This window comes from Protopterus annectens, chromosome 9.part0, assembly GCF_019279795.1.
Source record: "Protopterus annectens isolate FY-2018-M chromosome 9.part0, PAN1.0, whole genome shotgun sequence".
Taxonomy (NCBI): domain Eukaryota; kingdom Metazoa; phylum Chordata; order Ceratodontiformes; family Protopteridae; genus Protopterus; species Protopterus annectens.
In genome coordinates, this window is record NC_056743.1 from 609,759,193 (window position 1) to 609,776,357 (window position 17,165).

Genomic DNA, 17,165 nt, shown 5'->3' on the forward strand with positions numbered 1-17,165 from the left:
AATATTCATCTTATAAACTTAGAACATTGCTAGAATAAAAGGTTTTGTGTTACCATGTACTTTCTGAAGAATATGAAGTCTGAAATTCAAATGCCTGTCATTTTTATCTATTTAACATTTGTTAACCAGGAAAGTCTGACTTGGAACAAAAGCCAATTTTCAGCAGAGGCCCAGGGAAAAACATTCCAGACACATGCCTTTGTAAAATGGAAGAACACCAGAGCACCCACAGGAAACCCACACAAACACAGGGAGGACATGTAGACTCCACACAGAAGGCACCCCAGCCAAGAATCACACTAGAGAACCGCTAGCTGTGAGGCAACAATGCTACCACTGCACCATCAACTATGGTACTGAATTAAAAATCTACATATTGTATGAGGAACAGAACAGAAATGAACAAAAATATGAAGCAAAAATATGCAAAGTTTTCACAGATGGTGGTGGGTAGGGAATTAAGGCTCTTGCTACCTGCACCCAAGGTACAGGGTTCAAGCCTGAGCCACCATCATCTGAGTTCTCTCTAGCCACCAGTACATATCAACTGGGGCATTACACACACACACACACGCGCACACACCTTCAATAGTACCTGGTGTCCCTCATATGTCTGCTTGCTTGCTTCAATAAGTCTGGTACACACTTTGCCTGCTTGCTCCATCAAGTCCGGGGCTCCAGCCTGCTGATGTTGCAGTCTGGATCTCTTCCATTCTATGCGGTCATCACCGCATCGAATTCTGGGCATCAGAGTACCCTCCGAGTTGCGCGACTGCCGAGTGCACATGTGCGGAAGTTCAGAAATGTTCCAAGACTCACCAATTTGTTTTTTCTTCCCTTTTCTTTGTTTTTTTTTTCTTTTTTCCACAGCTGCGGGGTGGGGCTGCAGTCCTGCAGTCCTATAGCATGAGCTGCCCCTGCCCATAACTCCTATTTCTATAGCACTACCTTCATCTATTATAAAATGTAGGAATGTAATACATATGCACATCTCGCATCTTCTCAAAATCATTCACTTCACATCTTTTCATACTCACTCACCTCACATATTATTATATAAAACTAGCATCTCTAATACCCTCCCCTACAATTAACCTTTCCTCTGATCTTAAGTTCAACTTCCCATCACCAAAAATCACCCCAAACAATGCGCTGACACCCCCATCCTCCAACATAATTTTATAATTCTTTACAGCCCATGAATATTTCTTGTAATTAGGCACAAAATAAATAATAAAAACATACCTAGCACAGATCTACAGATCTAAACTATAACTATTTGGAGATCTTCACCCTGACCTATCTCCCATTCACCAACTCAATGTCAGTCTCCCAAACAAACAATACTTATATGGTAGTGGTAAAAGAAGAATAAGTCCCACTCTCTTCCCCCCAAGAAAATGAACATATTTACCAATGACTTCAAAGAAAATTCTATTCTATTCTATTCTATCTATTATATTCTATTCAATGTTTAATTGTGGGTATGACAGAGCATTATCAGGGGTTATGGGAGGGTGGCCTAATGGTTAAGGTGTTTGCCTTACAAACACAAGGTGCAGGGTTTGAGTCTCACAAGGGATAATTGGCTAGGCTTAAAATGGCTCGCAAGGGCAGTTAGCTTAGTACTAACCTATGAACCTATGAAGGTTACAGAACTCCATGCCTGGATCTCCTGCAATTCTCCAAATATCCTAGCCATAACCCAAACATGTCCTAAACCTAATATAAAAGACACTGAAATACTACCACCAGGCTATAATATAGTTACTTATGCTGCCTAATTAAAAAAAGCTGGAGGAGTTGCTATTCTGTATCCTAATCCATATGAAATCTCTCCTTAGTCAAATAGCATACTAAATTTTGTAAATTCAGAATTGCTGACATCTCATTTAAAGCTAATAAACCATAAAGCATTTTACATCATCACTTTTAACTGACTTTCTGAAAATAACCAATCTATTTTTGAAGGTATCTTCTCACGGTCATTTAACACCATCTCAAGAGACAATAATACTTAGGGATATGACAGCAGACTGTCTAAACCTCACATATACTTTTTCCTTCTCCGGCTAAAAACTTTTTATTTTTAACCATCTTATGTCTAGCTCCCACACATTTCAATATATACGAAAGATAAAGGCATGCTATTAGACAGGATATTGGTATGTGGCCACACCAAATACACCTCACCTGGAACACACAGATTCTCTCAGTGACTATCTTCCAATATATACAAATAGGGTTATTTCCCACCAAGCCAAATGACAATACTGTAAAATGACTTGCAACTTCTGTAACTGTGGCTTTGACATCTTTACAACCGTATTAAAATCCTTCAGCTGCCCCATCCTTAAAACTTTCTGTTTAGATGATGCTGTTCAAAATTTTAAGAACCTATTCTTAGTTACACTAAGCAGCTATCCACACCTAAGAAGAAAGATAATATAATCCAATCATGCTCCCTGGCTAACAAGGATAAGTGGAATCCTCATGCTTAAAAGTGTCGAGGCCTAGAAGGACTGGCATAAACTTAGAACAAGTCAAACTCTGCAGCAGTTTAAAGAACTCTTACAAAAATGTAATTTAGGCAAGAAATAATACTATAATGACCTACAAATCAACCATAGATTTAATACCCAAAAATGATTTTCCCCTATCAATCAAATACTATATCCAAACACAAAATGTATCCTAATCTCTCTCCCAGCAGCCCTCTCCAATCCTTCATTGAAAGCAGCTGTCAGTAATGATTTTTCTCCCTACACTGACCACGTCCTCAGACTTCACCCTACAATTCATCTCCACTTCCTACATTAAACAGCAACCTTTAAAACATAAACTCTATTCACTAGCTTCTGACAACCTCCCAGCAGAAAAAAGGGAAATATAACATGTATGCCCTGTTTCTTTAAGTCATTGCTGTCTGTTATGTGTCGGTGATGTAGTTTGGTTTTCTGTGTATTAAGCAGCTTCAAAATCATTAGATTATTATCTCTTCTATAAAAAAAAAAAAAACTTTTCAGGTAGAATGTCCTTAAGTTTTTCAACATGATTTAGGATGTACCAGTTTTTTGAGATTATATTTTTAAAGACATTAGCATGTCTATTATTAGTAATGGTCATTCGTATGTATTTTTGAATAAACTTCTCTTTTATACTACATGGCTCACCATATGAACACTCAGTAGCTGTTCTATGTTCAGTAACAAATACTTTACTATCTTTCACTGTAACCTCTAGTCAAAAAACTTTGCCTCATTGTGTTTCAAAAGTTTATTGTGTATTTAACCCAGCCAAACAAATCATTTGTTCTTTAGTAATATTTTTTAAAAACAAATTATGGATGCATACTAATCCTGTGCAAATATAAATTCTTACATGCATCCTTTCTGTAAACTTTAATGCAAAAAAAAGCCATAAGCATTCCTTTTATAAATGACATCTAAAAATGAATATATTCTTTTGACTTCTCCATTTTTAGCTTCAAATGACCAGCTGTATTAGATAGATAGCTTTCAAAGGAATCTAAACATGTCACTTCCCCTTTCTATATAGCAAAGATATCATTAATAAATATTTTATATAATACAACATTATTATGGGTTGACAGCATTGCTAAATATATATTTTTTATCCTATAGCCCTAAGACTATGTTAGCATATACATTGGCAGCAAGAATACCCATCACCACTCCTTTCAGTTGAAAATAAAACGTGTGGTTAAAAGTAAATACATTTTCTAAAATTAAGAGTAATAGCTCACAGATCATACTAATCTTCTATGCAGAGAAATCATTAGGCATAGTTATACACTCTCTAACTGACTCTACTCCCAGGCATTGGGAATCACCATGAATAAAGACTCTGTATTTAATGTTACAAATAACATGTCTGTGTCCATGATATCCTTAGACCAAGTGAAAAGCTGTTGTAAAAAATCATTAGAGTCTACTATAAAACTTTTAGGATGAATCAAAGTGCACTTTAATTCACTTTCTAAATATATAGATATTGCTTCTGTTGCCCAACCTCTTCCTGAAACTATAGGTCTCATTGGGGGATTGGATGATGTTTTATGTGCCTCTGGCAAGCTATAGAACACAACTATGACTGGTTTAAAAACATAAAAATAATTCATCAAATTTAGATTCAAACTGCCATAAGTACAGCTTTTATATATGCTGCTCCTCAATTAATTCATAAGTTTCCGTATCCATTAAAAGAATTTCGATATATGAAATATGCTGTCTGTAATCCATTACCACAACTGCACCTACTTTATCATATCATTTATTATATCAGGATTATTTTTAACACCTTAAGTGCCAGCGCTGGTCTTCTAGTTAGATTATAAAATCAATATGGCAACATACCACTTATCAAGACATCATGCAGTTAATTTTCAAAGACCGATTCAAATGCCTGCAGAGACAAGTTACTTACAAGTACAAGGGTACTAGTTTTCCTTAAAATATCAGCTTCATTAGTGCTGTCATTAACCAAAACTTTTAAATTCAAAGTCTGTGTTAAAAGTCTTAGTTCAGTCAGAGCTTTAGCAATATTGCCATTGCATGCAGATCTGAAGGTTAACTTCTTATTTAGAACTGATATCTCATCTGAACTCAAAATATAGTAAGAGGTGTTGATGATTAGTTTATTTTGAAGACCTGCTTTGCTCAATTTCATGCCAGTGGTCCTGAATGACTCCTGCTCCTGTTTCTTCCTACATTTCCTACAGGTTCTCTGCTTCTGCAACTTGCTTTCCTGATAGGTAGGAGTACATCTCATACCAATGGTGGAAACTCCAAATGGTCTAGGACACCTACAGAATTTGCATCAACTATTGGAATATCCAATATCACTGAGCTTCTTGTTGCTATGTCTTGAGGCATATGAGTGGGTGTCTTTAGAACTTCATTAGCCTCAACAGACAGGGATTTACCTGTTAGTGCTTCTATATTATAGTCCTTATTACTCCTTGCCTAAGTGTTTTTTTTCTATTCATTAGTCAGATGTAAGCAGCAAAACACAGCCACTGGGGATGAACAAGCTAGTATACTTCTTTGTCCTGGTCCCAAGCTCAGATAAATGGAGAGGATCACATCAGGAAGGGCATCTGGTGTAAAATTTCTGCCAGAGCACATATGGAGACAACAATCCAGATTTACATACTGGATTGGTTGAGGCCCGGGTTAACAACAACCACCACCAGTATGCTAGCCAACAGGGTACTGGTGGAAACTGGGCTACAACTGGCTGAAGGAAGAGAAGACGAGGAGGAAGGAATGCCCAGAGGCAGGAAGAGAGGAGGAAGGTTTGGAGTATGGAAGTGAGGGTAGGAACTTTGAATGCTGGCAGTATGACTGGTAAAGTGAGAGCATTAGGTGATATGATGGAGAGAAGGAAGGGTGATATATTGTGCATGCAAGAGACCAGATGGAAGGGGAGTAAGACCGGGTGCACCGGAGGCAGGTTCAAATTTTTCCATCCAGATGTGGATGGGAGGAGAAATGAGGTAGGGGTTAAACTGAAGGAACAGTATGTTAAGAGCGTTTTGGAGGTGAAAAGAGTGTCAGACAGAGTGATGTTTCTGAAGCTGAAAATTGATGGTGTGATGATGAATGTTGCTGGTGCATATACTCCGCAAGTTGGGTGTGCGATGGATTGGAAAGAAACATTTTGGAGTTGGATGAAGAGGTGGAGAGTATACCCAAGGGTGAGAGAGTGGTGATTGGAGTGGATTTCTATGGGCATGTCAGTGAAGGGGACAGAGGGGATGTGGAAGTGATGTGTATGTATGGTGTTAAGGAGAGGAATGCAGAATGTCAGATGGCAGTGGATTTTGTAAAAAGGATGGACATGGTTGTGGTGAATATGTATTTTAAGAAGAGGGAGGAGCATAGGGTGATGTATAAGAGTGGAGGAAAATGCACACAGGTGGATTATATCCTATGCAGGAGGACCAATCTGAAAGAGATTGGAGGCTGAAAGTGGTGCCAGGGGAAAGCTTAGTTAGGCAGCATAGGATGATTGTCTCTAGGATGACACTGGCAATCAAAAAGAAGAGGAGGAAAGTGAAGGCAGTGCCAAGGATCAAATGGTGTAAGTTGAAAAAAGGATGATTGTGAGGTGGAGTTCAAGGAAGAATTAAGACAGGCACTGGGTGGCAGTGAAGCGTTACCAGATAGCTGGGCAACTATAGCAGAGGTGGTAAGGGAGATAGCTAGGTCAGGTGTTTGGTATGATGTCTGGACAGAGGAAGAACAAGGAGACCTGGTGGTGGAATGAGGAAGCACGGGAGAGTATACAGAGGAAAAGGATGTTGAAGAAAGCAGTGGGATTGACAGATGAAGGTAGACAGGAGTACAAGGGGATGAGGCATAAGGGGAAGAGAGAGGTGACAAATGCTAAGGATAAGGTATATGGCAATTTGCATGAAGGGTTGGACTTTAAGGAGGGAGAAAAGGACCTCTATCGATTTGGCTAGACAGAGGAACCCAGCTGGGAAATATGTGCAGCAGGTAAAGGTGATAAAGGATAATGAGTAAAACATACTCACAAGAGAGGAGAGTGTGTTGAGCAGATGGAAAGAGTACTTTAAGGGGATGATGAATGAAGAGAATGAGAGGGAGAAAGTTGAATGATGTGGGGATAGTGAATCAGGAAGTGCAGTGGATTAGCAAGGAGGAAATAAGGTCAGTTATGCACAGGATGAAGAATGGAAAAGCTTTTTGTCCAGATGACATACTTGTGGAAGCATTGGGGTATTTAAGAGAGATGGCAGGGGAGTGTTTAACCAGATTGTATAATAAAATCTTGGAATGTGAGAGGATGCCTGAGAAGTGTATTGGTACCAATTTTTTTAAGAATAAGGGTGATGTGCAGAGCTGTAGTAACTACAGAGGGATAACATTGATTAGTCACAGCATGAAGTTATGGGAAAGAGTAGTGGAAGCTATGTTAACAGGGCAGGTGATGATTAATGAACAGCAGAATGGTTTCATGCCAGGAAAGAGCACTACAGATGCAATGTTTGCTTTGAGGGTGTTGATGGAGAAGTATAGAGAAGGTCAGAAGAAGTTGCATTGTGTCTTGGTGTACTTAGAGAAAGTGTATGAGTGCCTTGAGAGGGGTTGTGGTATTGTATGAGGAAGTTGGGAGTGGCAGAGAAGCATGTAGGAGTTGTACAGGATATGTGCAAGGGCAGTGGGACAGTGGTGAGGTCTGCAGTAGGAGTGATATATGTATTCAAGGTGGAGGTGGGATTACATTAAGGATCAGCTCTGAGCCCTTTTTTGTTTGCTATGGTGATGGACAGGTTGACAGATGAGATCAGACAGGAGTCCCTGTGGACTATAATGTTTGCAGATGATATTGCGATCTATAGTGAGAGTAGGTAACAGGATGAGGAGACCCTGGAGAGGTGGAGATATGCTTTAGAGGGAAAGAAGGTCATCAGGACTAAGAGAGAATATACCTGTGTGAATCAGAGGGAAGACAAAGGAATGGTGAGGATGAAGGGAGTAGAGCTGGTGAAGGTGGATGAGTTTAAATACTTGGGATCAACAGTTCAGAGTAATGGTGAGTGTGGAAGAGAGGTGAATAAGAGAGTGCAGGCAGGGTGGCGTGGGTGGAAAAGAGTGTCAGGAGTGATTTGTGACAGATGAGGTATCAGCAAGAGAGAAAGGGAAGATCTACAAGATGGTAGTGAGACCAGTTTTGTTATATAGATTGGAGATGGTGGCACTGATGAAAAGACACAGGAATCAAAGGTTGAGGTGGCATAGTTAAAGATGTTAAGATTTGCATTGGATGTGAAAAGGATGGATAGCATTAGGAATGAGTATATTATAGGGTCAGCTCAGCCTGGACAGTTTGAAGACAAAGCCAGAGAGGTGAGATTGGACATGTGCTGAGGAGTAATGCTGGGTATATTGGGAGAAGGCTGCTGAGGATGGAGCTGCCAGGTAAGAGGAAAAGAGGAAGGCTTAAGATCAGCTTTATGGATGTAGTGAGAGATGGTATACAGGTTGTTGGTGTGACAAAGGAAGATGCAGAGGATAGGAAGAAATGGAAACAGATGATACACTGTGGTAACCACTGATGGGAGTGGCTGAATGAAGTAGTAATCTGATTTAAGCAGCAAGACATGGCATCATTTTTTTCAGATGACTTTTTCAACATATTTTATTGTCTTTTTAGTTTGTTTTATATTCATAGATAAGGGTATATATGTACAATAGGCTTTAATTTAGTTTTAAATGTATGTGACTATTAATTATGTTCAGTTCAAATAATTAAGGATGTGGTGTATGTAACAGGAAGTGATACTTGAGGAAGCTGTTTTAGCAAAAGCTTTCTTGTATATATATATGTGTGTGTGTGTGTGTGTGTGTGTGTGTGTGTGTGTGTGTGTGTGTGTGTGTGTGTGTGTGTGTGTGCAAAGCTTCCATTTGTCATTAAATATTCATCCGTGGTATCTGGAATGCTTTTTTTCTTTGTAGTTGTAGAGCTGTGGAGGGGTGCAAGCAAGTTTGGGAAATTAATACTGCTTTTAAAGAGTTTTATGAAAGTATTTACTTGAAGGTATTGTTAAATATTTGAACAAACAGCACAAAACCAATTTGTTGTATACAGTTAAGCACTTTCATCTCATGATACAGAAGCTGCATCTCCTCTGTGAAAATTTCCACTTCTGATGAAGTCTCTGTATCATGAGACAAAAGCACCAAAGTGTATACAAAAAATGGTTTTGTGTTATTTGTTTAATAGGTTTGCAGGGCTATGCTGCTTTTGCAGTATGTGCTGCTGTTTGGTTTTTTTTTGTTTTTGTTTTTTTTATTTGTGTCCTTCCAGAGCTTCAGTTGTTACGAGTCTATTGTTACATATTTGAATTGCGGCAGGACAGTGAATCCCTTTTTAGTAAAAGCTAACCTTATACATAATGCAACTTTTTTTTGGGTAACAGTCACATGGGCAGAGGTTGATGGGATTGTTAGGAAAATACCTAGAGGGAAAGACCAAGGATCCAGTGGTTTCTTTGCAGAGTTGTGCCATATATAGTGGTGTTGTATGACACAAGCCCCAACTAGGATGTTTAGAGAAATGCAGGAGAATGGATCTTTCTATCCTCATTTGCATGTTGTATTATTATGGTTTACCAAAGCACAGGAATGATGCATCCAAAACTGAGAACTATCCCCACATTCATTATTAAATATGGATATTAAAATTTACACTTTGGTTTTGGCATGCAGATAACAGGGCCTTCTTACTTGATCTAATTTCTTCAGTTCAAGTTTGTTTTGTGCCAGTGTGAAAAATCTGTACTGAATAGTTATTTTCTTGATGCAAGCCCAGTGGGATGAGATCAGTCCAGTGGTGACAGTCTTTGTTGACATTGAAAAAGCCTTCAACTCCATTTGCCTTTCTTAATTCTAGAGATTCATGGAAACTGCAGTGATTCTGACTGAGTTTGTAGTATTGGCTTATGCAGCAAAACCTAGTGCAGAGGCAACCATGCTAATGGCAGGATGTTGGCCCGTTCAGGTTATATAAGGCACAAGGCAAAAATGTCCTCTGTTGCTATCCTTCTTAACTCTTGAAACATTGGCTAGGATGTTGAAAGCCATGGAGTCAGTGAATGGGTGGATTTCTGTGGGTTAAAGGTGAAATGCATTCTATTTATTAATTAATGGCATCTTCTGTCATAGACTTGTAGATGTTCCACATTATTATCATGTTCTGATCAGATTAGATTTGTCCTTAGTGTTAAAGCTGAATGCATTGAAGACAGAGACATTCAAAGTTAATGAGATGGCTAAAAATTATCATAATGGTGATCGTCTTGGTGTGGTATTATGTCCTACCTACATATTCAGGCATTCTGTTGAATTTCAAGCCATATCAAGCCATAAGTGGATAAATTCCATGTTTAGCACATAAATGGAGGAATTCCTAGCACTATCTATTAGGTAGGTTATCTACTGTAAAGATGATATTCTCACCACAGGTATATTGAGTTCTGTGGCACATCCGATGTGTGGGATCTCAGCCTGATTCAGTGCAGATAAAAGAAATGCTCATGAATTTTATTTGAGAAAATGGTAGCTGTAGACAACCAAAGTGAATATTCTTGCTTCAGACTAAGATTGGATTGTGCAAACCTCTAAAATATGCTGAGACATTTACCTGTGGTCCCTTATGGTGGAAGACAATGGACTTGTTGCTTCTGTAGGAAAGTTTAATAAATCACTGCCAGTCCATTCTCCCCACTGTCATGTAGGCAAGCATTCTCATTTGGTGTTATGGAAGATTAGTAGGAATTTTAATGAAGCTCATCTTTGGGGAAAATATATGTTGCTATATGTTCATGTTGGACTTAAAATGGTGATATCATGTGGAAGGATTGGATAAGGGCAGGAATAGATACCTTTTCATAATGTAAATGGTGCATCTTCAAGTGCCTTCATGAGAATTGTGGTTTAGGCAAATGACAGCATTGTCAGTATTTATAACTGATGCATGCAGTCTCTGAATCAGGGTTGGCTAGTTTCATAGGGAAGTATCAGACAATTTGATATCATGCATTTTTGAGGAGGCAGATGATTTTGGGGGATGAATCACCTCAAAAAATAGTGGAACAGGTTAACAGCTTTAAGTATCTGGGAGGGAGCAGTTGTAGAGAAGGGAAGTCTGAATGAGGAGTTCAGAACTAGAATCAGAGGTGCTAAAGCCAACTGATGCAGAGTGTCTGGGGTAGTGTTTGAGAGAAGAATGCCAAGGAAGCTGAAAAGTAATGTGTACAAAATTTTGGTGAGACCAGTATTACTGTATGGTACAGAAATCTAGGTAGTACAGGTAGAGCGGTTGAGAAAGCCAGAGGTTATGGAGATAAAGAGCCTGAGATGGGTGGTTGGATACACACTATGGGGCAGATGAAGAAATGATGACATAAGATCAGAAGCCACAGTAGCTCCAACTGCATTAAAGGTCAAAGAGAACAGATTATGGTGGTCCAGGCACAAGTGCAGAAAAGCAGAAGACAGTTTGGTGAAGAAGACTTGCACTGACAGGAAGAAGGCAAGAGAAAATGAAAGCATCCAGCAAGGAGGTAGATGTTTTGTGTGAGAGAAGACCTGTGATAGTTAGGCATGAGTATTAAAGAAGGTAGGAAAGTGGCACTGAATACAGAGAGATGGTGACAGCTGACACAACACTCCAATCCCATGTAGAAAAATGGGAAAAAGGCTCTTGATGATGATATGATTCTGGATTCTAAAAGATTTGTTCTGGTAAAATTTCTGAGTGAAATGAATATAGGAATAGTCTTTGATAAATAGTATGAGTAGTGTGAAATATGAACAGGGGAGAGACTGCATATTTCGAGGTTAATTGAATTAAGTTGTTAAGTAAGTTAAAGCCATATTCTTACCATTATGAGAAACTGTTTCTATTCTTATATCAGAGCTATTGGACAGAATTAGGATAGCGGGGCTAAGGGCTGACATTGCTTACTGTATACTGTGTTATAGTTCCAGAATTTTGAGGGTGCACAGCTAGCTTAGTCGTACACAGGCCACCCTGTCAGTACTTCATGTGGACTTATCAGCCTTGGAAGCTGCTGTACTGTTGTGTCTGGAGCCATAGTGTTTTAATGTTCGTGTACATCCAGTTCTAAGTATTTGCTGTGTAATAGGTGGTGAGGTAAAGTAGTTAATACTTGCACATGCCTTCAGTTTATTAATTATCATGATTTCATATGTATGTATTACTGAAAGAAAATGCTGTTGAGGAAAAAAGAAACATAGTCTAAAAAAAGTTGTAATATCGTGACATTTTTATTCTGTGATAAATCAGAATAATCATTTTTTTTTATAAAAATACTATTCTATTACTATACATTATAAAATACTACAAACAATAGAGATTTTTAAAGGTGCTTGATGCAAGAGACGTAAAATAAATTGAGTGTCAGAATTATTTCAAAAGGTGCAAGAGAGCAACAACATTGAAAATATAACATTACATATGGAATGACAACGTATAACACTGAAATAATTGTTGAAGTCTGGATACATATAACATTACCTATGGAATGACAATGTATAACACTGAAATAATTGTTGAAGTCTGGATACATATAACATTACCTATGGAATGACAATGTATAACACTGAAATAATTGTCGATGTCTGGATACATATAAAATTACCTATGGAATGCAACGTATAACACTGAAATAATTGTTGAAGTCTGGATACATATAACATTACATATGGAATGACAACGTATAACACTGAAATAATTGTCGATGTCTGGATACATATAACATTACCTATGGAATGACAACATATAACACTGAAATAATTGTCGATTTCTGGATACATATAACATTACCTATGGAATGACAACGTATAACACTGAAATAATTGTCGATGTCTGGATACATATAACATTACCTATGGAATGACAGGTTATAACACTGAAATAATTGTCGAAGTCTGGATACATATAACATTACCTATGGAATGACAACGTATAACACTGAAATAATTGTCGAAGTCTGGATACATATAACATTACCTATGGAATGACAACATATAACACTGAAATAATTGTCGAAGTCTGGATACATATAACATTACCTATGGAATGACAACGTATAACACTGAAATAATTGTTGAAGTCTGGATAAACACTGCTGCAGTTCAAACTATGGTCTAAGTCTGGAACAGGTTGTCTCAGTACAATATGACTAATCTAAGTGCTTCTCTTATCTAGATAGAGTAAAGAAGCAGGCATTTTGTGAGAAGCTTGAAATGCTGTTGGCTAACATGTTATGAAAAAGATCCTTTAAACAATTTTGCAATGTTTTTTCTGAGGTTTAACATTGAACTGAATTGATTATCTTCTTTGGATATTACAGTTTAAAGTAGGTTCGATATTTCTCACTCGGAGGACGAATTTTTAATAATTATTGTGACTTTGTTGATAATTTACATAAAGCATGTACAATATAAGTCTTCTGATCTTAATTCATACTCTTGGCTGTTTCAGGTCACAGTAACTACATTATGTTATTTAAGTGTATTACATAAAGGCACATACAAAAACCTGATAAATTATTTCTAACTCTTAAGTTAAATATAAACCAAGAGATAAAATAAGAGAAATGCTAATTTCAGAGATCATGTTCTGATCCTGGTTTAAAGAAACCATATATCTGCAAATAAATAGCAGCTCTATTTAAAGTGACAATCCAGAAGAGAGCAAAAACCATTCATTTAACATTAGATGAACTCATTTCTTTATGCAGTCCCTTAAACCACAGACAGACACACACACACAGAACAGTGAGCTCAAACAATTCAGTTCGTTAACACTGTGAGTTTCCACAGAGCTGTGTCATAAACCTACAGTGAAACCAATCCGTAATATATTATAGGCTATGAACCCTCACAGCAAGTACCACAAGTAGCTTTCTACTAATAAATTAAATTCTGGCAATATCTGCAGACTTCATCTGCTTAAATCTCATGCATGTTCAATAATCTTCACCATAATTTTGCACAAGATAAAATGTATGCATTAATTATATCCATACAGTCAGTATTGATATATGGGGTATCAATACTGCTCCGGAGATTAGAGTTATAGTGTAACCCAGAGCACTAACAAATGCAGGAAATCCATTGAGAAATGTACATTCTACTCTGTTTGTTTCTTACAAACAGACAGTCTATAACTGTTACATAAAATCAGATCTCATATATTGCGATTTTCTATAAAGTAAGAGTCTTTTTTTAATAAAGAACCAGAACTGATACAGTCCTTCATCTGGTATCTTCACCTATTGCCATTACAAACAATCTTAATGTGACTTTTTGATAGTTAAAAGCCAATTTAGGGAGTCAGGATGGAATATTCTGCAGTTATATTACTAATCACCCACAACTCTTCAATTCCAGTTGCTGGGATGCAGGATACCCTTTTCGTGAAATGATTGCAACCCTTATGGCACAATGTTAAAACTTTATGAGGTGAAGGAAAGTTGTGCTCTTCAGATTTTGGTCCCCGTGCTGTTCTTTACAGTCCCCGACCAATAAGCATCATCAGAAATATACAGACACAACCGGTAATGATGCCAAGAATAATCCAAAACACAGTCCCAGGGTCTCCATCTTCCTCCTCTGCAAAAAAAGGGAAAACACACTGTCAACAAAAATGGTTCAGAACAAACCAAGGCCAAAAACAGACAATTTATAACTGTATATATATTAACTAAAAATATCTGCGTATGATCTTGCATTGATTTACTCATACTATAGGTTAATATTCATTTACATACTTCTGTAGGATAGGTATGAAAATAGAGCAAAATCATCAAACCTAAAAGAGTTAAAAAAATGCAGACCTTCTTTTCCAGTTCATATGAAGGTATGTAGTAGATGGTTAATATGTTTAAAGAACATGATATTTTCCCAGATGCATTTACTTAATATTATAATTCATGAGCATCTGTACTGTAAATGATGAAATTATATAATAATAATAATAATAAAACATTTCTCATTCAGCGGCTCATATACTGCTTTACAGTACCAGCCTACACTAGTCACTTCCATGAGTGATTAATTACGCTCCAGTAGTTGTGACTAAGGTGGTGGGTCTGGCAGCCCCCCTCAAGCTTTTGTAAACTAGTTTCATCCACTCAAGCCTATTATCCTCTGCCCTGTCCATGCCATCAATCAAACACTGGTCACCTGGGTCATACTCAGGAATTCATCTCTCTGCACCATGGGTCCAGGTAGAATTAGTGTTTACTGTTACCGTGAAGATTTTAAATCATGCACTAGATCTCTTAGGCTTCAAGATGGGAGATGCTCTAAGAATGAAATGTATAAGTTTTCACAATATCAAGAAGCATGCATTTTCACAGCATCATGTACTACCTCTTAAATGATGGAACAACAAAGGTACTCATTGTTTACTGAGGTGGAATAGCTGTTCAAAGAGCCTTTGAAAATATAAGAATGATAATGGTGGGTAAGTGACATTTTTTATGTTATGTTGTATTGTTAAACCACACTCTTATTCTGTAGGATGTTTTGCTTGAACCAGTAATCTTTGCTTTTACTTCGTAAACTGATATGCCTTTTACTTTTGTAGGCGTTTTAGATGACTCCATCAGTCCTTCAATGTGTCAGTTCATCCATCTTCCCTTCAATTGATCCATCTAACCTCTCAGCTATACAGCTGCCCAAATCCAATCAACTGATACAATTCGGAGCAGCAGGATTGCCAAGCTCCTCCCCCTATCAAGTAGAATTTCCACAGAAAGCCTGTCAAATCTTGAAATGGCAGTCATGTGACCTCAAATTCCTTGCACTGAGAACCTACATGTGATGCTTGGTTAAAGCACATACTATACATATATATCAAATGTTGTGGAAATCCACTACACCCTGTGAGTGATATGTACTTCTTATTCTCAACCTCACAATCTTCTGCTAAGCATATGCCAGATTTAGAGCCCTCTGTGTTGAGTTAAAAAGTGTTGTGTTGCATCAAATAACGGTAAAGAATTCAAACATATGTAGCTATGCTGATGATGTTCATATCTTAATACATCTGAACAGTCTTTTACTCGTGTACAATTTTAATTTGCTTACCACAAGTAGCCTTCACATGTGAGCATGTTTTTAAACACATGGCTTTGGATTCTTTGAAATAAAGCTAAAACATCATTAGCTAAACCATATCTTCAGTGACAGCAATTAGAATTGTTATAATGTGTAATTCAGGAAGGCATCAAGTGTGTGGATGGATTTGAGGTGGAGGTGGGGGACACTTTTAGTTGGTAACACTGATAAAAGATTAATAGTGAGACTACAAAAAGTCCCTACAGCTTCAAGACCTAGAATAGAAAACAAGGTTACAGTAAATTATCCACTTACTCCAGGTAGTCTCAATTCCTTGATCGATGCTGCTGTGTTTCACCAAACAACTGTAAGTATGCCCATCATATGGGTTGACTTGTACCCATTTCTTGATCTGATAAGTTCCATCATGGTTTGGTAGTGTTCCGCTTGATCCTTCTGGCCTGATGACCACATTACCATTCCTCACCCAATTCACGTCAATTTCTTGTGGGTAGAATCCAGTAACGAGACAGGAAAGAGTGGAAAGTGTTGCCGAGGACTGTTTGCTCCAGATCTTAATAGCAGGATGCTCTGCATGAAAAATAAAGCAGAATCTGTTTTAAAAAAATCCACCAAATTAATGCAACAAAGGAAGGAAGGAGATATTTCAGCAAAAAATTATATGGATTAAAACCAAGCAGTATTTAAGTACCTCAAAAAAAAACATGTCCTAGCCACATCCCAGCACCCCCTAATTTATGCAGGGTGCTGTCCTACTCTAAAAACTGTATACCCCCCAAAAAACAATGAAGCACTGTTTGGAAAAATGTCAACACAATAGTAGTACTACAAATAAAGTAATCAAAGAAAATTAAAAAAGGCAAGGATGCAGTAAATGAAAGGCAGATGTAGGAAATTGTTCCCATATTAGTTATACTTAAGCAGTAGAAACATTAACGGTGGTTGTGAATAAAAAACACATTTGCCTAGTCTGGTCAAGGATATACCATTTGCACAGTAACTAATGGTATAGAAAAAAAATCTTGTTTTCTTCAGGATCTACTTTTTTCTTGTCCTAATATCTGGAAATACAATAATTCATTGTGAATATCACAATGTTTGATGTTCCTGCTACCCTATCATTATAAAACTGTTTTTCACATTTCTCTTTAATTTCCACATTCACACAGTTTTGGTTCATGAATCTCTCTCACCCCGAAACAGCATGCCCCCTCTACCTCATAATCTATCCAAAGTAAAGACATTTTTGCCACACACCTTGATTTATTACCTTTGGCTCTGCTAAGTAAGGACTGTTGCTCATCCAAGGGATTATGCCTTTAGAAATGGACACAGTAACCTCATACATGATCTCATCAACATTCTCAGTCTCCTTCCATCTCTTGGTAGTAACCCTTTCTTTTAGCCACACTCTCTTACCAGTGCTAATAATGTTCACCAGATGAAGTTATGATTTCCCTCTGGTATCTGTTTGCCTCAGATGTTTGTCCATTGACT

At 37.6% G+C, this 17,165-nt stretch overlaps 1 protein-coding gene and 1 long non-coding RNA gene across 3 annotated transcripts in view; one reads left to right on the forward strand and one right to left on the reverse strand.

The window, feature by feature from the left end:
* Positions 1 to 17,165, forward strand: part of LOC122811367 — a 344,127-nt gene that overhangs the window by 181,175 nt on the left and 145,787 nt on the right. The window lies entirely within an intron of this gene.
* The window catches only part of LOC122811366 (class I histocompatibility antigen, F10 alpha chain-like), a 20,058-nt gene continuing 15,397 nt past the window's right edge, over positions 12,505 to 17,165 (reverse strand). Inside the window, exons 4-5 of the mRNA XM_044083164.1 lie at positions 15,963 to 16,238; positions 12,505 to 14,195 (exon numbers count right to left, since the gene is read on the reverse strand). Coding sequence (XP_043939099.1) covers positions 14,092 to 14,195; positions 15,963 to 16,238 — 380 coding nt within the window. The 3' untranslated portion in view covers positions 12,505 to 14,091. The remainder of the gene's footprint in view (positions 14,196 to 15,962; positions 16,239 to 17,165) is intronic.